The following is a 24,866-nucleotide window of genomic DNA, read 5'->3' as shown; positions in this document are numbered from 1 at the left end:
GGAGAGGGCTTACATGGGGCTGTATACAGGAGGAGAGGGCTTACATGGAGGTGTATACAGGAGGAGAGGGCTTACATGGGGCTGTATACAGGAGGAGAGGGCTTACATGGAGGTGTATACAGGAGGAGAGGGCTTACATGGAGGTGTATACAGGAGGAGAGGGCTTACATGGAGGTGTATACAGGAGGAGAGGGCTTACATGGGGGTGTATACAGGAGGAGACGGCTTACATGGAGGTGTATACAGGAGGAGAGGGCTTACATGGAGGTGTATACAGGAGGAGAGGGCTTACATGGGGGTGTATACAGGAGGAGAGGGCTTCCATGGGGGTGTATACAGGAGGAGAGGGCTTACATGGGGGTGTATACAGGAGGAGAGGACTTACATGGGGGTGTATACAGGAGGAGAGGGCTTACATGGGGGTGTATACAGGAGGAGAGGGCTTACATGGGGGTGTATACAGGAGGAGAGGGATTACATGGGGTGTATACAGGAGGAGAGGGCTTACATGGGGTGTATACAGGAGGAGAGGGCTTACATGGGGTGTATACAGGAGGAGAGGGCTTACATGGGGTGTATACAGGAGGAGAGGGCTTACATGGGGTGTATACAGGAGGAGAGGGCTTACATGGGGTGTATACAGGAGGAGAGGGCTTACATGGGGCTGTATACAGGAGGAGAGGGCTTACATGGGGCTGTATACAGGAGGAGAGGGCTTACATGGGGGTGTATACAGGAGGAGAGGACTTACATGGGGGTGTATACAGGAGGAGAGGGCTTACATGGGGGTGTATACAGGAGGAGAGGGCTTACATGGGGTGTATACAGGAGGAGAGGGCTTACATGGGGGTGTATACAGGAGGAGAGGGCTTACATGGGGTGTATACAGGAGGAGAGGGCTTACATGGGGGTGTATACAGGAGGACAGGGCTTACATGGGGGTGTATACAGGAGGAGAGGGCTTACATGGGGGTGTATACAGGAGGAGAGGGCTTACATGGGGTGTATACAGGAGGAGAGGGCTTACATGGGGGTGTATACAGGAGGAGAGGGCTTACATGGGGCTGTATACAGGAGGAGGGGGCTTACATGGGACTGTATACAGGAGGAGGGAGCTTACATGGGGGTGTATACAGGAGGAGAGGGCTTACATGGGGCTGTATACAAGAGGAGAGGGCTTACATGGGGGTGTATACAGGAGGAGAGGGCTTACATGGGGTGTATACAGGAGGAGAGGGCTTACATGGGGTGTATACAGGAGGAGAGGGCTTACATGGGGTGTATACAGGAGGAGAGGGCTTACATGGGGTGTATACAGGAGGAGAGGGCTTACATGGGGGTGTATACAGGGGGAGAGGGCTTACATGGGGTGTATACAGGAGGAGAGGGCTTACATGGGGGTGTATACAGGAGGAGAGGGCTTACATGGGGCTGTATACAGGAGGAGGGGGCTTACATGGGACTGTATACAGGAGGAGGGAGCTTACATGGGGGTGTATACAGGAGGAGAGGGCTTACATGGGGCTGTATACAGGAGGAGAGGGCTTACATGGGGCTGTATACAGGAGGAGAGGGCTTACATGGGGTGTATACAGGAGGAGAGGGCTTACATGGGGCCGTATACAGGAGGAGAGGGCTTACATGGGACTGTATACAGGAGGAGGGAGCTTACAAGGGGTGTATACGGGAGGAGAGGGCTTACATGGAGGTGTATACAGGAGGAGAGGGCTTACATGGGACTGTATACAGGAGGAGAGGGCTTACATGGGGGTGTATACAGGAGGAGAGGGCTTACATGGAGGTGTATACAGGAGGAGAGGGCTTACATGGGGTGTATACAGGAGGAGAGGGCTTACATGGGGTGTATACAGGAGGAGAGGGCTTACATGGGGGTGTATACAGGAGGAGAGGGCTTACATGGGGGTGTATACAGGAGGAGAGGGCTTACATGGGGGTGTATACAGGAGGAGAGGGCTTACATGGGACTGTATACAGGAGGAGAGGGCTTACATGGGCTGTATACAGGGGGAGAGGGCTTACATGGAGGTGTATACAGGAGGAGAGGGCTTACATGGGACTGTATACAGGAGGAGAGGGCTTACATGGGGGTGTATACAGGAGGAGAGGGCTTACATGGGGTGTATACAGGAGGAGAGGGCTTACATGGGGGTGTATACAGGAGGAGAGGGCTTACATGGGGTGTATACAGGAGGAGAGGGCTTACATGGGGGTGTATACAGGAGGAGAGGGCTTACATGGGGTGTATACAGGAGGAGAGGGCTTACATGGGGGTGTATACAGGAGGAGAGGGCTTACATGGGGCTGTATACAGGAGGAGGGGGCTTACATGGGACTGTATACAGGAGGAGGGAGCTTACATGGGGGTGTATACAGGAGGAGAGGGCTTACATGGGGCTGTATACAGGAGGAGAGGGCTTACAAGGGGCTGTATACAGGAGGAGAGGGCTTACATGGGGGTGTATACAGGAGGAGAGGGCTTACATGGAGGTGTATACAGGAGGAGAGGGCTTACATGGGACTGTATACAGGAGGAGAGGGCTTACATGGGGGTGTATACAGGAGGAGAGGGCTTACATGGAGGTGTATACAGGAGGAGAGGGCTTACATGGGGTGTATACAGGAGGAGAGGGCTTACATGGGGGTGTATACAGGAGGAGAGGGCTTACATGGGGGTGTATACAGGAGGAGAGGGCTTACATGGGGGTGTATACAGGAGGAGAGGGCTTACATGGGGGTGTATACAGGAGGAGAGGGCTTACATGGGGTGTATACAGGAGGAGAGGGCTTACATGGGGTGTATACAGGAGGAGAGGGCTTACATGGGGGTGTATACAGGAGGAGAGGGCTTACATGGGGGTGTATACAGGAGGAGAGGGCTTACATGGGGTGTATACAGGAGGAGAGGGCTTACATGGGGTGTATACAGGAGGAGAGGGATTACATGGGGGTGTATACAGGAGGAGAGGGCTTACATGGGGGTGTATACAGGAGGAGAGGGCTTACATGGGGGTGTATACAGGAGGAGAGGGCTTACATGGGGTGTATACAGGAGGAGAGGGCTTACATGGGGGTGTATACAGGAGGAGAGGGCTTACATGGAGGTGTATACAGGAGGAGAGGGCTTACATGGAGGTGTATACAGGAGGAGAGGGCTTACATGGGGGTGTATACAGGAGGAGAGGGCTTACATGGAGGTGTATACAGGAGGAGAGGGCTTACATGGGACTGTATACAGGAGGAGAGGGCTTACATGGGGCTGTATACAGGAGGAGACGGCTTACATGGAGGTGTATACAGGAGGAGAGGGCTTACATGGGACTGTATACAGGAGGAGAGGGCTTACATGGGGTGTATACAGGAGGAGAGGGCTTACATGGGGTGTATACAGGAGGAGAGGGCTTACATGGGGGTGTATACAGGAGGAGAGGGCTTACATGGGGTGTATACAGGAGGAGAGGGCTTACATGGGGCTGTATACAGGAGGAGAGGGCTTACATGGAGGTGTATACAGGAGGAGAGGGCTTACATGGGGGTGTATACAGGAGGAGAGGGCTTACATGGGGGTGTATACAGGAGGAGAGGGCTTACATGGGGCTGTATACAGGAGGAGAGGGCTTACATGGGGGTATATACAGGAGGAGAGGGCTTACATGGGGGTGTATACAGGAGGAGAGGGCTTACATGGGACTGTATACAGGAGGAGAGGGCTTACATGGGGTGTATACAGGAGGAGAGGGCTTACATGGGGGTGTATACAGGAGGAGAGGGCTTACATGCGGGTGTATACAGGAGGAGAGGGCTTACATGGAGGTGTATACAGGAGGAGAGGGCTTACATGGAGGTGTATACAGGAGGAGAGGGCTTACATGGGGTGTATACAGGAGGAGAGGGCTTACATGGGGTGTATACAGGAGGAGAGGGCTTACATGGGGTGTATACAGGAGGAGAGGGCTTACATGGAGGTGTATACAGGAGGAGAGGGCTTACATGGGGTGTATACAGGAGGGGAGGGCTTACATGGGATGTATACAGGAGGAGAGGGCTTACATGGGACTGTATACAGGAGGAGAGGGCTTACATGGGGGTGTATACAGGAGGAGAGGGCTTACATGGGGTGTATACAGGAGGAGAGGGCTTACATGGGGGTGTATACAGGGGGAGAGGGCTTACATGGGGTGTATACAGGAGGAGAGGGCTTACATGGGGGTGTATACAGGAGGAGAGGGCTTACATGGAGGTGTATACAGGAGGAGAGGGCTTACATGGGGCTGTATACAGGAGGAGAGGGCTTACATGGAGGTGTATACAGGAGGAGAGGGCTTACATGGGGCTGTATACAGGAGGAGAGGGCTTACATGGGGTGTATACAGGAGGAGGGGGCTTACTTGGAGGTGTATACAGGAGGAGAGGGCTTGCATGGAGGTGTATACAGGAGGAGAGGGCTTCCATGGGGCTGTATACAGGAGGAGAGGGCTTATATGGGACTGTATACAGGAGGAGGGAGCTTACATGGGACTGTATAGAGGAGGAGGGAGCTTACATGGGACTGTATACAGGAGGAGGGAGCTTACATGGGACTGTATACAGGAGGAGGGGGCTTACATGGGACTGTATAGAGGAGGAGGGGGCTTACATGGGACTGTATAGAGGAGGAGGGGGCTTACATGGGACTGTATAGAGGAGGAGGGGGCTTACATGGGACTGTATACAGGAGGAGGGGGCTTACATGGGACTGTATACAGGAGGAGGGAGCTTACATGGGACTGTATACAGGAGGAGAGGGCTTACATGGGGGTGTATACAGGAGGAGAGGGCTTACATGGGGTGTATACAGGAGGAGGGGGCTTACATGGGACTGTATAGAGGAGGAGGGGGCTTACATGGGACTGTATACAGGAGGAGGGGGCTTACATGGGACTGTATACAGGAGGAGGGAGCTTACATGGGACTGTATACAGGAGGAGAGGGCTTACATGGGGGTATATACAGGAGGAGAGGGCTTACATGGGGTGTATAGAGGAGGAGGGGGCTTACATGGGACTGTATAGAGGAGGAGGGGGCTTACATGGGACTGTATACAGGAGGAGGGGGCTTACATGGGACTGTATACAGGAGGAGGGAGCTTACATGGGACTGTATACAGGAGGAGAGGGCTTACATGGGGGTGTATACAGGAGGAGAGGGCTTACATGGGGTGTATACAGGAGGAGGGGGCTTACATGGGACTGTATAGAGGAGGAGGGGGCTTACATGGGACTGTATAGAGGAGGAGGGGGCTTACATGGGACTGTATACAGGAGGAGGGAGCTTACATGGGACTGTATACAGGAGGAGAGGGCTTACATGGGGGTGTATACAGGAGGAGGGGGCTTACATGGGACTGTATAGAGGAGGAGGGGGCTTACATGGGACTGTATAGAGGAGGAGGGAGCTTACATGGGACTGTATACAGGAGGAGGGAGCTTACATGGGACTGTATAGAGGAGGAGGGGGCTTACATGGGACTGTATACAGGAGGAGGGAGCTTACATGGGACTGTATACAGGAGGAGGGAGCTTACATGGGACTGTATAGAGGAGGAGGGGCTTACATGGGACTGTATACAGGAGGAGGGGGCTTACATGGGACTGTATAGAGGAGGAGGGGGCTTACATGGGACTGTATACAGGAGGAGGGAGCTTACATGGGACTGTATACAGGAGGAGGGAGCTTACATGGGACTGTATAGAGGAGGAGGGGGCTTACATGGGACTGTATAGAGGAGGAGGGGGCTTACATGGGACTGTATACAGGAGGAGGGAGCTTACATGGGACTGTATAGAGGAGGAGGGGCTTACATGGGACTGTATACAGGAGGAGAGGGCTTACATGGGACTGTATAGAGGAGGAGGGGGCTTACATGGGACTGTATACAGGAGGAGGGAGCTTACATGGGACTGTATAGAGGAGGAGGGGGCTTACATGGGACTGTATAGAGGAGGAGGGGGCTTACATGGGACTGTATACAGGAGGAGGGAGCTTACATGGGACTGTATAGAGGAGGAGGGGGCTTACATGGGACTGTATACAGGAGGAGAGGGCTTACATGGGACTGTATAGAGGAGGAGGGGGCTTACATGGGACTGTATAGAGGAGGAGGGGGCTTACATGGGACTGTATAGAGGAGGAGGGGGCTTACATGGGACTGTATACAGGAGGAGGGAGCTTACATGGGACTGTATAGAGGAGGAGGGGGCTTACATGGGACTGTATAGAGGAGGAGGGGGCTTACATGGGACTGTATAGAGGAGGAGGGGGCTTACATGGGACTGTATAGAGGAGGAGGGGGCTTACATGGGACTGTATACAGGAGGAGAGAGCTTACATGGGACTGTATACAGGAGGAGAGGGCTTACATGGAGGTGTATACAGGAGGAGAGGGCTTACATGGGGGTGTATACAGGAGGAGAGGGCTTACATGGGACTGTATAGAGGAGGAGGGGGCTTCCATGGGACTGTATAGAGGAGGAGGGGGCTTACATGGGACTGTATAGAGGAGGAGGGGGCTTACATGGGACTGTATACAGGAGGAGAGGGCTTACATGGGACTATATACAGGAGGAGGGAGCTTACATGGGACTGTATAGAGGAGGAGGGGGCTTACATGGGACTGTATAGAGGAGGAGGGGGCTTACATGGGACTGTATAGAGGAGGAGGGGGCTTACATGGGACTGTACAGTATACCAACAGGTGGAGGCCTCCTGCTTCGTATTTCTTCCAGGGTACCTTTGGAGCAGTGATATTTATTCATTGATTGATACAAGATACAAATGTGCTTTATTAGCATTACCAAAGAATAAGACATTTGGTGTTGCCAAAGCAAAGAAGGGGGGTGGGTGAGGGGTTTGAGTGTCCTTACGGTCTTGTCGTTCTTGTTTGGGGCGTGTGGGTATGGGGTAGGTGAGTGATGGGAGGGGCTTAGTGGTCTTGTGGGTGGGGGTATAACAGTCTGTGGAGTCTCATCTTCCTCTGGTTTGGTGACAGCTGGACACGTATTGGGCAGGGATCTCCACAGTGGCCTCTTCTTCTCCCAGTAGGATGTAGAGTTTCCTCTTCTCCCAGTAGGATGTAGAGTTTCCTCTTCTCCCAGTAGGATGTAGAGTTTCCTCTTCTCCCAGTCTGGGATGTGGGCAGAGAGTCTTTGGTAGTAGATGGCCCTCACAGCTGAGTATTTGGTGCAGTGTAGCAGGAAGTGGGGCCCCCTGGTCACAGTGCTGGCACAGTCTGTTCTCCCGTGGCTTGTACGTCTGCCTGTATCGCCCCGTCTCTATCTCTAGGTTGTGGGCGCTCAGTCTGTACCGACTCAGGGTCTGTCTGTGTTTGATTGGTACCAGTTACTTTGGTTTGTCTCTCTGCTGCCCCCTATGTCCCTCTTTTCTTTGTTTCAGTAGCAGCCCATGTGGGTACAGACTACAATTCTTATCACACATGGCAATGACTTCCAGACGTCTCTCCTCCCCTGTATTTCTCCTTCTACAAATTCCATATCCCCCTCTCTGCTACATCCATGTCCCCTTCACACATAGCTCTGTTACCTCCATATGAGTTCGTGGCAGTCGTGTCCACAATTCTCCCCATGGAGACAAAACCTAAAAATACTGCCCATAACCATAAAGTACCGATCTTGAGGCAACCCTAGATGACGGTCTATCCATCCACAATACATTATGTACACTGCTGAAAAAACTAAAGGGAACACTTGCACAACACAATGTAACTCCGAGCACTGACTGACAATCACTGTCACCTGCTGTTGTGCAAATGGAATAGACAACAGATGGCAATTATTGGCCATTATGGAGACACTCAATAAAGGAGGGCTCTGCAGGTGGGGACCACAGACCACATCTCTTTACCAATGCTTTCTGGCTGATGTTTTGGTCACGTTCACACTGGTGTTAGCAGGAGACAGACTCTACACCCCACACAAGTGGCTCAGGTAGTGCAGATCATCCAGGATGGCACATCACTGTGAGCTGTGGCAAGAAGGTTTGCTGTGTCTGTCAGCGCAGTGTCCAGAGGCTGGAGGCGCTACCAGGAGACAGGCCAGTACACCAGGAGATATGTTGGGGGCCGTAGGAGGCAACAACCCAGCAGCAGCTCCGCTACCTCTGCCTTTGTGCAAGGAGGAACAGGAGGAGCACTGCCAGAGCCCTGCAAAATGACATCCAGCAGGCCATAAATGTGCATGTGTCTGCACAAACGGTTAGAAACAGACTCCATGAGGATGGTATGAGGGCCCGACGTCCACAGATGGGGGTTGTGCTCACAGCCCAGCACCGTGCAGGACGCTTGGCATTTGCCACAGAACACCAGGATTGGCAACTTCGCCACTGGCGCCCTGTGCTCTTCACAGATGAAAGCAGGTTTACACTGAGCACATGTGACAGAGTCTGGAGATGCCGTGGAGAGCGATCTGCTGCCTGCAACATCCTTCAGCAGTATCGGTTTGGCAGTGGGTCAGTAATGGTGTGGGGCCGCACAGTCCTCTATGTGCTTGCCAGAGGTAGCCTCACTGCCATTAGGTACCGAGATGAGATCCTCAGACCCCTTGTGAGACCATATGCTGGTGCAGTTGGCCCTGGGTTTCTCCTAATACAGGACAATGCCAGACCTCATGTGGCTGAAGTGTGTCAGCAGTTCCTGCAAGATGAAGGCATTGAAGCTATGGACTGGCCCGTCCTGAATCCGATTGAGCACATCTGGGACATCACGTCTCGCTTAATCCACCAATGTCACATTGCACCACAGACTGTCCAGGAGTTGGCAGCTGCTTTAGTCCAGGTCTAGGAGGAGATCACTCAGGAGACCATCCACAACCTCATCAGGAGCACGGCCAGGTGTTGTAGGGAGGTCATACAGGCCCGTGGAGGTCACACACACTACTCAGCATCATCAGGAGCATGCCCCAGCGTTGTAAGGAGGTCATACTGGCACGTGGAGGCCACACGCACTACTGAGCCTCATTTTGACATGTTTTAAGGACATTACATCAAAGTTGGATCAGCCTGCAGTGGGTTTATCCACTTTAATTTTGGGGGTGACTTCAACTCCAAGCCTCCATTGGTAAATATATTTGATTTCCTCCGACTTCCACAACGGCATTATAGCTGAAGGAGGAATCGCCGCCCTCAGGGACAGGAAATGACACCATTTAAATAGATCCCTCCTTGAACCACCTTCAGTTGTTTTCTGTCCCTTGCGGGCGAAGACACCATCTACTTACCTACCGTCTGTGGAGTCCCCAGGTAGTTGGTACGCTGTCAGGAGGACTGTGCTAGGCATCTGGCTCCCAGACTGTTGAGCGGCCCTTGCCGATGCAGGAGGTTATAAATCCGGCAGTGGCGGTATTCCCCCGGGCTTCCCCTGGCCGCATGCTGCTGCTGTTAGCTGGTCCAGGTGTTCCAGAGCTCGCTGCTGCCCACTGGAGCTCGGGCAGCGGCAAGAAACACTGACCCCTTCTTGTCGGCCGCCATATGGAGCGCAAAGGTATGAGGTTGGCTTCTGGTGGCGCTAAAATTCAAATCCTGTATGGTTCAAAAGTTGCAGTTTAAGGCCTCTTTGCTGCCGCCTGTGTGTGTACAGCTGCCTAAGGATCAGGGTGAGGTCTGATGGATTCAAACAAAGCTCTTAGTGCGGCTGTTTCCTTAGCCAGGCTAAGTCGGCTTCTAAAAAATGCGCCATTTGTGAAAAAATCTCTACCGAATCTACATAATAAGCCACTTTGTCGTATCCAAGGGGGAATGTCTATCTACCACTTCCTCTCAAGAAGGGCCTGCTAATGCAAGGTCCGGTGAAACATCCCATTCTACATCAACTCCAGCTAACAGCTTGGAGATTAAGAGGAGTTTATTAAGGTCCAGGGGATTTTCAGATCCAGTTCTTACCACGCTGTTGGCCTCCAGGAAGCCTATAACCAATAGGATCTATCTAAGATCCTGGAACACCTTTCAAAAATTTAGTCACTCTGTAAGGACTCCAGATAGTCCGGTCCCTCCAGCCTTGATTCTGGAGTTCCTTCAGAGGGGGTTGGATAAAGGGCTCAGTCCAAGCACCATAAAGTTCAGATTGCTGCTCCGAGTGCCTTCTTATAGACTGTAGACTAGCTGAGATCCCTATTCTTAAAAGGTTTTTGAAAGGTTCACTTAGAATTAAACCCCAGGTGCATTCCACTGTACCCTCTTGGGATTTAAATTTTGTCCTCTTGGCCCTCTCCAATAGACCCTTTGAGCCTCTAAATGAGATTCCAATTAATTTGTTAACCTTTAAGATAGCGATTTTGGTCACTATTACCACGGCTAGTAGAGGGGGGAGTTGCAGGCCTTTTCTTGTCAGCCCCCATACCTCACTATATTAGAGGATAGGCTTTTGTTTCCTTCCCAAAGTATTTTCCAGATTCCACTGTTCTCAGGAGATTGTCTTGCCATCTTTCTGTCAGGATCCTAAATCTGAGAAAGAAGCCAAGTTTCACAAAATAGATGTCAGGCGTTGTCTCCTCTCCTATTTAGATAGATCAGTGGATATCAGAACGCCTGTTTGTCCAGTTTCAGGGAAAGAATAAGGGCTCGGCAGCCGGGAAGGTCTCTATTGCAAGGTGGATTGTTCAGGCCATTTCTTTGGCTTATGAAGCCAAGGACTTGGCCACCCCGGAGGGTCTTAGGGCCCATTCTGCTCGTGCTATTGCCGCCTTTTGGGCCGAGTCGGCTCATGTTTTGGTTGAACAGATCTGCAAGGCAGCCACCTGGTCTTATCCTAAAACCTTTTTTAGACATTACAAACTAGATGTAGTTTCTAATACAGATTTGGCCTTTGGACATAAGGTCTTCTCGACTGTTGTCCCCACGTAAGTTTACTCTGGTATATCTCCAGCTATACTGCCATTGTGGAAATCTGGGGAATAAACACAACTACACTTACCAGTAATCTGTTTTCCCTTGACTTCCACAACGGCAGTGGTTAATTTACCCAACCCATAGGTTGACCTAGGTGACAGTGTTTATATACAGTATAGTGTCCCAGGCAGGTTTTCGTTTGTAGAAATTTTTTTGTGATAGTGCTAACGATTGTGCTTGAGTGAAGGTGCTCTGGTAACGACTGAAAGTGGTGCTAGGAGGGATCTATTTCCTGTCCCTGAGGGTGGGGATTCCTCCTCCAGCCATACTGCCCTTGTGGAAGTCAATTGAAAACAGATTACTGGTAAGGGGACTCGTGAGATGAGCAGGGAAGTGAAGAAGGTCGAAGTACCACAACCTTAACCTTATTTGTATAGTGAATCATTCAATCATCATTGTTCATTACGTACCTCAAAATTAGTTCTGATAACTGAGCGTCACTTAATTTTCATGTCTTCCTCGTAAATATAACGTCAGTCGGAAAGATGTCGTCTAAACACGAGGGAAACATGACCAGAATCTAAGCTATGGGAGTCAAGAAAATGGAGGATGTGGTGGCCATCATGGACAAGTATGAATATGATGACCACCAGGGAGCATATCCGTGACTAAACAGCAGAAAAATAGAACATTCTGAATAAGGCGAGTCTCAAACTCTATAAAAGGTCTGGTGTCGACAGGTCAAAAGACCAACTCTGCAAGACATACTCTGACTTAATGAATAGAGTGACACTCTGAAGAGCGTGAAAGAAGTTTTTTAATACTCTTAGGCCTGCGGAATTATCTTTATAGATATTTTTTATAAAGCGCTTTATTCATTGAAATAACAGGACAACATTCTCAGGATAAGGCTGCACCAGAACCAGAAGAACTGACCAGAACTAGTGCGGTGGAGGCAGCAGCACCAGCGAATATTGAGAAGTGTTGTGGGGATGTTAGAGTGCTTAGGTATGTTCAAATATAAACACACATCTATTGTATGTACTAAGTATTGAAGACGTCACCAATTTTCTAAGTAAATTTATTTCTAAAAGTTCTATTGAAATGAAATTCTCCCCAGATGTCGGTAACAACCCATCCAATCCACACAGTCAAAGACATCAGAGCAGACATGTCCATAAATGGTGTGTAATAAGAAATTACATCAGGAGAAAGTATTAAGAAAGAGAGGCTTAAAACACCATGGAACGTCCTGACAACAGCCGAAATCTGTCAGGAACTAGAACGCGATCCTGACACATAGTGAGAAGTAATATCAGCGGGGTCACCGCATGGCCTATAAAGAGAGGTCTCATTACTAAGGGGTCCCATAAGAGACATCTCATGATGGGTAAAACCAGTGAGCTGTCTCAAGACCTTCACAACCTTAGACTGATGGTTACAGAAGAATCTAAGCTACTGAAAGTCCAGTGAGAAGTGTTGAGGACATAATCCAGGAGTGGAAAGATCATCAATTCACCATAAACCGGCCACGACCAGGAGCTCTCTGGAAGATATCATACAGACGAGTCAAAAGAATTATCAGAAGAGATGTCGAAGACCCAAGGAGCTCGTGTGGAGAGCGACAGAGAGACCTGGAGTCAACAGGTACAATAAGTAATGACCTCCCCCACCATGACCTGTCCGCACGCTCACCATGCAAGACTACACGGCTGAATCAAAAGCATGTTCAAGACAAGCCTGTGAAATACTGGCAGAATATAATCTGGACAGGTGAGACTATAATAGAATTATTTGGATGCCGTAACACACACCATGTCTGGAGGCCTAAAGGCATTTGCAAATAACCCCAAACACACCAACAGTGAGGTTTGGAGGTGGGAACACCATGGTGTGGGGCTGTTTTCCAGCATAAAGCACTGGCAAATGTCGTGTAATTGAAGGAAGGATAACTAGACAAATGGACTGAGACATTCTGGATAAAAATCTGATGCAAGTACCAGGATGATGAAGATGAAACAAAGGCGGACATTTCAGCAAGACCATGATCCCAAATACACAGCCAAGGAAAATAAAGCTTTAGAATGGCAGAGTCAATCACCTGACCTGAATCCAATAGAAAGTAATCTATGGAAGGAACTAAAGTCCAAAAGTCATAGAAGGAGCCCGCCGAACCTTGTGTGGAAGAAGGAGGGTCCACAATCCCACCTGACAATGCGGCCATTGTCTCCATACCGGAGCGTCCTGGAGCTTCAGCACCAACAAAGGCTTGTATACCCGTGTTACATACATGTCATATATTTACAGAGCCATAGGGGGGCTTAATGTTTGCAAGACAAACTGTACTTCGTAATGATACCATTTAATATTCTGTCCAGTGTACTGGGAAGCTGACACCAAAAAAAAACAAAAACTGAATGGGGTGGAATTGGAGAAAAACTGTGTTTATGCAACATTCATACAGACTTTGTTTTTATGGCATTCACTGTGCAGCCGTAATGACTGTATTCTAGGGGTTGGCACGATTATGATGATACCAAATCGCGATCAGTGCTGGTATAATACACCAGAGACCCATCAGCTACTTTAAGAAATCCTTCGAACCTTCCAGCTGGTCAGCCTTGATTTCTATTATATCCGGCCTCGCACGACCTACTGCCCGACCTCTTCATGATCTAGCTAAACCAAAGGAAGACCCGTCCTCATCCATTGTAATAGACTCCCATCTATCATCGTTCTCTCTCAATCATTCTACAATTTCACCATAGTTAGAAGGAAACATCACTTTTTATTACGTTCTCGAAAGACCCCGAGCACAAGACATACATTACATATAAGCTAGAGACATAAGGAACGACATGACGACTTGTAATATATTATAACACGTGATCCCAAAGGACGAGAACAGGACGATCTCTGCGAGGAAAACCCAATACAATACTGTCAGCCTCTCCGAGCAAAAAAAGAAGGAACCGGCCTCAGGGGCGCAAATACTTTAGATCATATAATCTGTGAATTGGAGATGAGGATTTTACAAAACAAGTAGATCATTTTTAGGAGTCTTAATTTACATATGTGAACAATCTACAATGGCTTGAATAGAGACTAGAGATGAGCGAGTACTATTCGAAACTACCATAGGAATGAATGGGAGCGGTCGGCGCGCAGGGGGTTAAGTGGCAGGACAACGGCCTCGGCTGCGTCCATTCATTCCTATGGCAGCGTGCTGTTCGAAACGTTAGTTTCGAATAGTACTTGCTCATCTCTAATAGAGACCCATTGAAGGGTTTGGTACAGGAGCGGCTCAGCTCCTACTGGCCCAATTTCCTTCACTCCTGACCTAATGGCTTCTATGTTGTCCTCAGATGTTCTTAGGTTTATCCTGTAAATTGGTCTTTATTACATTTTTCAGTGAGTTTCTTTTTTTTTTTTTTTTTTTTTTTTTTGGAGTCTGACCGTAGATGAACAATTGAAACGGACCGTAGAAGAAAATCTACACGATTTGATGTTTTTTAAAAAAATTCTTGTCAAGTCAATCCCATATGTGAAAATACCCCACTGGTTCTTCCAATGATTCTTAGCTTGGGATGTCCAGAGCCATGGAAAATGGAGGTATAAAAACAAAACTAAAAATTTTTGATTTCCAGTCTCTTTTCGGAAATTAGGTTTCATCTTGATCTTGGATATGGTTCTCATTCTCATAATAAGCCCTTCATATTCCCCATACTGGAGGTTTCTGTTCCAGTGACAGATATCGATGATGATTCAAGACATGACACACAATGGACGTCACTGAGATGAGACCAGAAATCTCTGTGTGTTCAGGGATTTAAGTTCTACCATATCAGAAGACATCCCGAGAAAGGAGCTCCACACCGGCCACATCCCCACAGTCTGACATTAACTTGGCTTCTCACATGACTGAGCTCTCTGATGTCTAACGAAATTTGATTTAAGAGTAAAACATTTCCCACATTGACTACAAGAAAATGGCTTCTCCCCAGTGTGACTTCTCTGGTGTCTAGCAAAATTTGATTTATGGGTGAAACATTTGCCACATACAGTACATGAGAAAGGCTTCTCCCCCGTGTGGATTCTCAGATGTTGTACAAGATTTTTTTTATAGGCAAAACATTTGCCACATTCAGTACATGAAAATGGCTTCTCCCCCGTGTGAGTTCTCTGATGCTCCACAAAATTTGACTTCTGGATAAAGCATACTCCACATTCGTTACATGAATACGGCTTCTTCCCCGTGTGAGTCTTCAGATGGTAAACAAGTGCTGATTTATGGATGAAACATTTGCCACATTCGGAGCATGCAAATGGCTTCTCCCCTGTGTGAATTCTCTGATGTTCCAAAAGATGTGATTTCTGGCTAAAACATTTCTCACATTCTGAACATGTAAATAGCTTCTCCCCTGTGTGAATTCTCTGATGTATCTCAAGAGCACCTTTGAGCAAAAAACACTTATCACACGCTGAACATGAGAACGGTTTCTCCTTTGTGTGAATTCTTAGATGATTTACTAGATTAGTTTTATGGGTAAAACATTTGCCACACTCAGGACACGGAAACGGTTTCTCCTTTGTGTGAACTCTCAGATGATTCAATAAATTTGTCTTATGGGTAAAACATTTCCTACATTCGGGACACGAAAACGGCTTCTGCCCTGTGTGAATTTTCAGATGTTCCACAAAGGCCGATTTATGGGTGAAACATTTCCCACATTCTGGACATGAGAAGGGCTTCTCTCCTGTGTGAATTCTCTGATGTGTCTCTAAGTAAGATTTATTCATGAAGCACTTTCCGCATTCCTGACATGAATATGGCTTCCCCAATGTGTGAATTATCTGATGTCTTTCGAGATAAGGTTTATTCAAAAAGCATTTCCCACATTCGGGACATGAATAAGTCTTCTCCCTTGTGTGACCTCTCTCGTGTCTAACAAGAACTGCCTTGGAGGTAAAGCATTTCCCGCATTCTGAGCATGAAAATGGTCTTTCATCTCTGTGGATTCTCTCGTGTATGGAAAGATTGAACTTCTTAGTAAACTGTTTCCCGCATTCAGAACATGAGAACATTTTTGACAGTCTGTGCCCGTTATTGTCTATGGCAATCTGTGGGGAATTATCCTCTACTTCGTAATAGGGAGAAAAAAGCAGAGGGTTATAGAAACCTCTCATCCACTCTTCACCTGGGACAAAAAAATAAAAAAAATATTGAAAATTTATATTTTCAGTGTAAAAACATACAATCCAGCTACCAAAATTATTAGCTACTAGCTTTTACCCGCGACTTCGTCTGCGGTGATTTGAGTATTGGGCGGACACAGACGTGTGAAACTGTAAAAGTGCTTTAAAAAGTTTGGTGGGCTAGCAAATGTGATTTGATGTGTTATATTGTGTATGTTGTGATACAGACAATGTGATGTGTTATACAGCCTGTGTACAGGAGTATATATGTATCAGGTACTGTATATAGCAGTGATAGGAGATACATGTAATATATAGTATATACAGCCTGTGTACAGGAGTATATATGTATCAGGTACTGTATATAGCAGTGATAGGAGATACATGTAATATATAGTATATACAGCCTGTGTACAGGAGTATATATGTATCAGGTACTATATATAGCAGTGATAGGTAATACATGTAATTATATAGTATATACAGCCTGTGTACAGGAGTATATATGTATCAGGTACTGTATATAGCAGTGATAGGAGATACATGTAATTATATAGTATATACAGCCTGTGTACAGGGGTATATATGTATCAGGTACTGTATATAGCAGTGATAGGTAATACATGTAATTATATAGTATATACAGCCTGTGTACAGGAGTATATATGTATCAGGTACTGTATATAGCAGTGATAGGAGATACATGTAATTACAATGTGATGTGTTGTATTGTGTATGTATAGTGCAAAGCTGTATGTAAATGTGAGTGAGTAGAGTGAGGGCGACTCCTGAGGTGACAGTAAGGAGTGTGCAGGCAGGTTGAGGCAGGAAATGCCAGGCAGTGTGTGTGAGTCTAAAGCTGGGGCTAGGAGTCCTGCTTTTGTGAGTCTCCTGCTAGGAAGCCATGTTGTTTAGTGGCACCAAAAGTAGCCTGTGACTCAATCCTAAGGGAAAACTATGTTTGTGGAAAATTGCACGCAAATCCGTCCAGGCGTTTTAGCGTGATTGAGGAACAAACATCCAAACTCACAAACATCCAAACACACAAACTTTCACACTTATAATATTAGTAGGATAAATGATCTATCAAATGCTCACAAAAATGGGAACATACATTGACTTCCTCCTTCCCAAAACCATTTTTCGTCTTATTTTTACACCCTGCCTTCCAAAAAAAAAAGTATTTAATTTATTTGAACTTTTTCACTTTCCCGTTCACAGCCGTAGGAGGTTTTTATTTTTCAGGACAGAATGTACTTTATAATGGCACCATTTAAAGGGGCTCTATCAGCAAAATTATACTGATAGAGCCCCACATATGCGTGAATAGCCTTTACAAAGGCTATTCAGGCACCGCCGAAGTTATATTAAACTCTCTCCCCCCCCACCCCCGTTTTAAAATAAAACCCTAAAAAGAATATGTTAATCTGTATTGTGCACGGTGGGCGGGCATTCAGGGATGGACTTCAGCCACGCCTCCGCTTTCAGCGATGTCTTTGGGTCCCGTCTTCCTCCGGCGCTTGCGAACTGCCATTGATAAAAAGTGGTGCGGGTGCATGCACAGTAGTAGTAGTAGCAGCATGCTACTGCGCATGCACCCACAACATTTTTTATCAATGGCAGTTCGCAAGCGCCGGAGGAAGACGGGACCCGAGGACATCGCTGGAAGAGGAGGCGTGGCTGAAGATAACGTCGGACCCTGAATGCCCGACTACCGTGCACGATAGGTAAGATTAACACATTCTTTTTTAGGGTTTTATTTTAAAATGGGGGGGGGGGGGCAGTTAAATATAACTTTAGCGGTGTCTGAATAGCCTTTTTAAAGGCTACTCCCACATATGTGGGGCTCATACAGCATAATTTTGCTGATAGAGCCCCTTTAATATTCGATGTAGTGTACTATAAAAAATATATATATATGAATGGGATGGAACTAGAAAATTGGAATGACCCCACTTTCTTAGAGGTTTATTTTTTATGGTGTTGATGTTATCTATAAATAATCTGTGGGTCAGTATGACCAAGGCAATACCAATTTTTGATAGTTTTTGGTAATTTTTGGTAGTTTTTGTTGTCTTTTAATACCTTTAAAAAAAATTAAAACTGTTCTCGAAAATCTATTTTTTTTTGCATCGCCGTATAATGACTCCATAACTTCTTTTTTTTCTTCATAGGACCATTTACAGAGCTATGAAGGGGATGGTTTGGGTGGGACAAGTTAGATATGGCTTCGTGATCACTTTTTTAAAAAAGTTTTTTTTAATAAAATTAGGCACTTTTTTTAATTTTTTTTTTTAACACCTTTCCACTGAACCAATTTTTCTGTTTCACGATGGCCCTTCTTACTCCCTTCTTCTAAATTCAATAAATTTATTTTTTCCATTCACATAACCAGACTTTATGATAGCACAATTTAATATTTTGTGTATGTCACGGAACAAAGGTATACGTCTTCCTCCGGATGGTCTTTTGAATCAACACGGACGCAAGAGGTCGGGAGACAACAGCAATTTATTGTAATCCACAAAGTTAGTAGCCGGCGGCGGTCACATCAACCGTAATAACAATAAGTCCACAGAAGTCACAATCCAATGATAACTTTGGTTCCTTGGTCCTGTAACTAAGTCCTGGCTCTCTGCAGAGCTGTGCACAGGCCGGCTAACACATACTAACTGCTAGCTATATACTATATACTAAACTGTTACTTCCTCTATCTGTGGGTGGGAAGGGCTGAGTCACAGATCCTTCCCCCCTCACCTATACCAAGGAGAGCAGACTCCCTGTCTACTATGGACAATGCACCATCCAACATCTTCTTGGAGACACTGAGCAGATTATCTCCACCCATTGTCCTCACTAGTTAGAGGTATTTGCATACAATGTGCTAACACACTAGACCCTAATCAGCCAACTACACAATGATGTATATAACAGGTTAGAGAATACATTCCACATGAAATATATATTACACATTGCCTATAGTATAGACTCTAACCATCCCGTGACAACCCCTCCCCCTCTCAAAACATGTGCATGACACAATTGGCCTACACAGGTAAATTGGGGAATGCACATCAGTCTCTATAGCTCATATGTCCTCCTGCCGGGATAACCCATCTGCGTTCTGGTGTTGGTTCCCTCGGCGGTACTGAATGGTAAAGTTGTAGGGTTGAAGGGCTGGCATCTGGCAAAAAATCCGGTCGATCCATGTTGGCGTCTCTCTGAGCTTGGCTTCGGGTCACTGCTCCCACAAAGTGGCACTGTAGATTTCCAACATCGTTGCCTAACAGAACATCGGCCGGCAGCCCGCTCATCACACCAATTGTGCATCGTTTTGGTCCATAACCATAGTCGAGTTCCACGGTAGCTTTAGGAATACGTTTCCGAGTACCTCCTGCCAACTCGATAGAAAGGCCAGGGCCCTCCTCTAGGGCCTCGGGTCGAACCACTCGGGGGTCCGCTACCGTTAGGAAAGCTCCCGAGTCCCGGAATCCAACAACTGTTCGGCCATCCAGTAGGACCTCCTGCAAGTGCTTCCGCTGAAGGTTTGCGGGATGTGTGGCGGAAGGCTGAATCCCATAGACCCCTGGAGGTGGAACAGATGGGTCATTCATGGAGTCATCTGGACATGGGGCCAAACTTTCTGTCCTAGGGGTGGTTCCCAGGTAGTGAATAGGCCGAGATGCCACGGTGGCCCGTGCCCCCATGTTAACAGGGCAACTAGCTTGCAAATGTCCAGGCCGCCCGCAACCAAAACATCTGCGCTCTAGCATTCTTCCAGTAGGTCGTTGTCTAGGGACAGGGTTGTTCATAGCTGGAGGCCGATGGGCTGGGGCAAGGGTAGAGGGGAAATTGTAATCCTGAGGCCGGGCACGAAAGGTGGGTGGCTGGCTGAAGGGTGTCTGGCGGACTGTGGTAGTTTTCCGCTCCTCTGCAAACAACCTCTTCCACTGCGGCTTGATGGTCAGGCCCTCATCTGCAAGAGAAGCAGCTTGCTCAACTGTGGCTGGGTTCCGTTCCAGCACCCACTCACGGATCTCAGCGGGGCACTGGGAAAAGAACTGTTCCTTAAGTATGACTTGGAGGATCTTATCGACTGTGACAGCCTCCTCTCCTTCTAGCCAGCGCTTGCATGCTTGCTTCAACTTGTGGGCGAACATGTGGAAGGAGCTTCCCCCATTGTAAGACAAAGAGCGGAACTGAACTCGGTAGGACTCTGGAGTGACTGCATAATACTTCTGCACCGCTCTTTTAATGGCCTCATAGTCCCGCTGATCACTAGGGTCCATGGCTCTGAGAGCTTCCGCAGCCCCATCTCGTAGGTGCCCCACCAGATACCGGACCCAATCCTTCTCTGGGACTTCCATCAGGTGGCACTGGTGTTCGAAGTCCTGAAAATATCCATCAACATCCCCAGCCGCTTCATCAAAGGTCTTGAAGTGTTTATGGGAGACATATGGTGGTTCTCTCACTGTTGGGCTGGGGGTCGACGTTTGATTATAATTCCGCGCAGTTATCTCAGCCATTCGCATTTCATGCGCCATTCTTTCCTTTTCATGCGCCATTCTCTGTTCCTCCTTCTCCGTTTCCTGAGCCCTCTGTAACGCTCTACTCCTTTGCTCTGCAGTTGCTCCTAGCCCCAGCACTGCCAATTCCTCCTCATACAAAACAACCCATCTGCTCTTTTGGGTCTGTACCTGCCACTCCCGTATCTCTACTGTCTCCTGGGGGCAGCCCTCCTCATGGTCGCTTTGCAGGGTCATCTCCTCCAGTGCCTCGATCAGTTGCTCTTTCGTTCTTCCCTGGTAACTCAGGTTTAGTTCCCGGGCCCTTACTTGTAGACTTGCCATAGTCCAGTTCCTGTATTCTGAGGTTGTGGCTCCATTAATCGCTGAGCTGCTGTAGTCCATCTCGCTGTCTGCTGTTGATCCCACCGCTGCCAACCAGTTGTCACGGAACAAAGGTATACGTCTTCCTCCGGATGGTCTTTTGAATCAACACGGACGCAAGAGGTCGGGAGACAACAGCAATTTATTGTAATCCACAAAGTTAGTAGCCGGTGGCGGTCACATCAACCGTAATAACAATAAGTCCACAGAAGTCACAATCCAATGATAACTTTGGTTCCTTGGTCCTGTAACTAAGTCCTGGCTCTCTGCAGAGCTGTGCACAGGCCGGCTAACACATACTAACTGCTAGCTATATACTATATACTAAACTGTTACTTCCTCTATCTGTGGGTGGGAAGGGCTGAGTCACAGATCCTTCCCCCCTCACCTATACCAAGGAGAGCAGACTCCCTGTCTACTATGGACAATGCACCATCCAACATCTTCTTGGAGACACTGATCAGATTATCTCCACCCATTGTCCTCACTGGTCCTCACTAGTTAGAGGTATTTGCATACAATGTGCTAACACACTAGACCCTAATCAGCCAACTACACATTGATGTATATAACAGGTTAGAGAATACATTCCACATGAAATATATATTACACATTGCCTATAGTATAGACTCTAACCATCCCGTGACAGTGTAACGTATGGGAAAGCTGGAAAAATTTCAGATTGGAGTGGAATTGGAAAAAAAAAATAAATTCAAGAATTTCTATTTTTTTCATTCATTCACTGTATGGGATAAGTCATTTATAATGATTTTATTTGTATTGTCCCGTCATTGTGAGACAAAGGCTGCCTAATAATCTTATGGGTTCTTATTATATGTGTTCTTAGAAAAGTGGATGACTTAAATATTATTTATTTTTTATTTATTTTTTTTAGAGGGCTTGAATTTGTGACCATTAGATCAGATCAGATTATACCATTCGATCACTGTATTGCAGTCTATGGTAAAATCCCTGTAATACTATGAAGGAGAAAAAGTCTGGTAAGTGGAGAAAGAAGAAAATGTGTTACCAAATCTCTTCCATTCACTTGTACGACTGGTGTAAGCAAAGTTTCTGGAGAAATTAGTGACCATTTAAGGAAATTCAGTTTGTTCAGAATACAAAGTAGATTTCTAAAAGGCTCTTACCATTCACCGACACAGATAAGGGCATCTCCAGTCCACCCATCATTCCATGTTCGTAACTTTCCTGCAAAAATCCCACATTAAAGACATCAGAAAGAGGAAACCTTAGCTCACCTTATATCCAAGGAAAAATTAAAAAAACACCCAGAAAACAAAAACTAGATTATAATAAGTGAAAGGATCTGAAGCAGCGACCAAACGGGAGCAAAATTCATCCAAAAATTTTGACACTTCAGCATTGGATGACTCTGGTGCCCAGAACTGAACTGCATTTTATATAGAAGGCTCCAGATAACTACACGACAGTAATGTGTTAGCCTTAGCAGCAGCTGACTGGCATTGTGCTGGTATTTAGTCCATGATTTCCATCTACACTGCAGAACTAGACATTTATCTACACTGAAGATCAACTACCAAGTAGACAACCAAACAGGTGGAAGTTCACCACAATCTATTATGGAACCAGAAACCATTTGTAGCCAGGACCGAGCACAGCCAAGAATATCATCCACTAGAGCGGACACTCCACTGCTGCTGAGACGTGTAGTAGAAAGCTTCATGGCATCAATCTATAGAGGATTTACAGACATCTCAGCTTCATCTACCTGAGGATCCAGCGGGACATTCAGCTCTGGATCCTCTGGACAATCCTGGGAATATGGAGGACTGGGACATCTCTCTGGTGGATTTCTCGGACTGGCTCCATCTATAGGAAATATACACAGTGACTGAATACATTGTCTATATGTGATGAGCAGATGATGGGGGAGTCTAGGTGACCCTCATACCTGGTCTCCTCTATCAGGAAGGTCTCCTCTTACCTGCTGATGTGAGGGGCTGCTGATCCTCCATCATCACCTCCTTGTACAGATCCTTGTGTCCTTCTAAATACTCCCACTCCTCCATGGAGAAATAGACAGTGACATCCTGACACCTTATAGGAACCTGACAACACAATGATACAGTCATCCCCAGAGCCCTCCCTTGGTGTTCTTGTATAATGTCCCAGCATTCCCAGCAGCGCTCACCTCTCCGCTCAGCAGCTCAGTGATCCTGCTGGTAAGTTCTAGGATCTTCTGCTCATGTCTCAGTGAATGAGGTGGAGGCTCGGTGATGGGGCTCGGGGTCCTGCTCCATCCTCCTGACACACGGGGTGTCACACACTCACCAGACGACTTCTTCACTACTGTGTAATCCTGTGTATGGTGAGACACTACAGGTCACTACAGAGAGTCTAAGAATCCTTCACCTGTCCAGTCATGTCCCTGGTTTATTCCTAGAGATAAGAGTGATGTCATGTGAGACTCTCACCTCTCCAGTGATCAAGGAGATGATCTCCAGGGCCAGCTCTAATATCCTGGTAGCCATGTGGTTTCTGGCCTCGGCCATCCCTGGTGGGTCACTCTCTATCATCACCTCCTTGTACAGATCCTTGTGTCCTTCTACATACTCCCACTCCTCCATGGAGAAATAGACAGTGACATCCTGACACCTTATAGGAACCTGACAACACAATGATTTATATAGCACCACTACTTCCATGGTTGTACATTTCTGAGCGGGTTTATAGACATAGAACTAATTTAGCAAGTACAATAAACAGAAAACTAACTAGAAGGCCAAGAAGGTACAAGTAGGAAAGAGAACTTGTGAAGATCGAATGAGAGCAGAATGGAGGAGGACCTGTGAGGCTCAAATACCTTGTGGGTAGGTAGTGGGAGATTAGGTCAGAGATGTATTGAGGGGACAGGTCGTGGACGGCTTTGTAGGTCATAACTGATCTCTTGAATTGCATTTATTGGACAATGGGTCACCAGTGAAGGGACTGGAAGATGAATGACCAGGAGAGAGTAGACTTACCCCGGCAGCAGAGTTAAGGATATATCGGAGGGGGGCGAGATAGTTAGTCAGGAGACCACACACAAGCATGTGGCAATAGTCTAAGCAAGAGATGTTAAGAACATGGTCTAATGTTTTTGTAGACTTCGGGGTGAGGAAGGAGCGGAGACGAGAGATGTTTTGGAGATGGAGGCAGCGAAAAGTAGTAAGAGTTTGAATGTGTGACTTGGAAGAAAGGGCAGAGTCAAAAGTTTCCCACGAGACATCAAACTACTGACACTGGTGAGAGAGAGGAGCCATCAACTGTGAGTGATCAGTCAGGTCAGGGACCTAAGAGAGATGGGGAGAAGATGATGAACTCCGTTTTATCCAGGTTTCGATTTAGGAAGCGGATGGACAAGGAGGCTACAGCTCAGGGACTCTCCGAACTGTGGATTGTAGAGCGGTAATGTCTGTGCCAAAGAGATAGATTTAAGTGTTGTCAAAATAGAAGTGATATTGAAAGCCCTAGGCCCAATGTGTAAAGGGAGAAGAGTAAGGTCCTTATGGGACACCTACAGAAATAGGGCAACGTGACGTGTGAGTGATAGACACTAAAGGGGCAACCCAGAGGAGATCCAGTAGAAGACCTAGTCAATGATGCCAAGGGATGAGAGACTTTCTAGGAGGAGGAAGTGGTCAAATTCAGAGGACGGGTCTAGAGGGAGGAGAACAGAGTCAGGTCCTTTAGCTTTGGCTGTAAGTAGATCATATTTGGTGCAGATTCAGTGGAAGGACTGGAGTCAGATAGGAACAGTCATCCCCAGAGCCCTCCCTTGGTGTTCTTGTATAATGTCCCAGCATTCCCAGCAGCGCTCACCTCTCCGCTCAGCAGCTCAGTGATCCTGCTGGTAAGTTCTAGGAT

The 24,866-nt window shown here is 47.3% G+C and overlaps 1 protein-coding gene across 1 annotated transcript; it reads right to left on the bottom strand.

The window, feature by feature from the left end:
* Positions 1-13,665: 13,665 nt before the first annotated feature.
* LOC142196127 (uncharacterized) lies at positions 13,666-23,621 on the bottom strand. Its single transcript, XM_075266352.1, has 6 exons — positions 23,435-23,621; positions 23,152-23,319; positions 22,945-23,068; positions 22,729-22,829; positions 22,127-22,187; positions 13,666-16,091 (listed from the first exon to the last, which is right to left on the bottom strand). The coding sequence occupies exons 1-6, from the start codon at positions 23,585-23,587 to the stop codon at positions 14,794-14,796; spliced, it is 1,905 nt and encodes a 634-aa protein (XP_075122453.1). The 5' UTR covers positions 23,588-23,621; the 3' UTR covers positions 13,666-14,793.
* Positions 23,622-24,866: the final 1,245 nt, after the last annotated feature.

Source organism: Leptodactylus fuscus, chromosome 2, assembly GCF_031893055.1.
Source record: "Leptodactylus fuscus isolate aLepFus1 chromosome 2, aLepFus1.hap2, whole genome shotgun sequence".
In the NCBI taxonomy this organism is placed as follows: Eukaryota; Metazoa; Chordata; class Amphibia; order Anura; family Leptodactylidae; genus Leptodactylus; species Leptodactylus fuscus.
The sequence above is the reverse complement of the archived record's forward strand: the minus strand, read 5'-3'. Positions and strand labels throughout refer to the sequence as shown.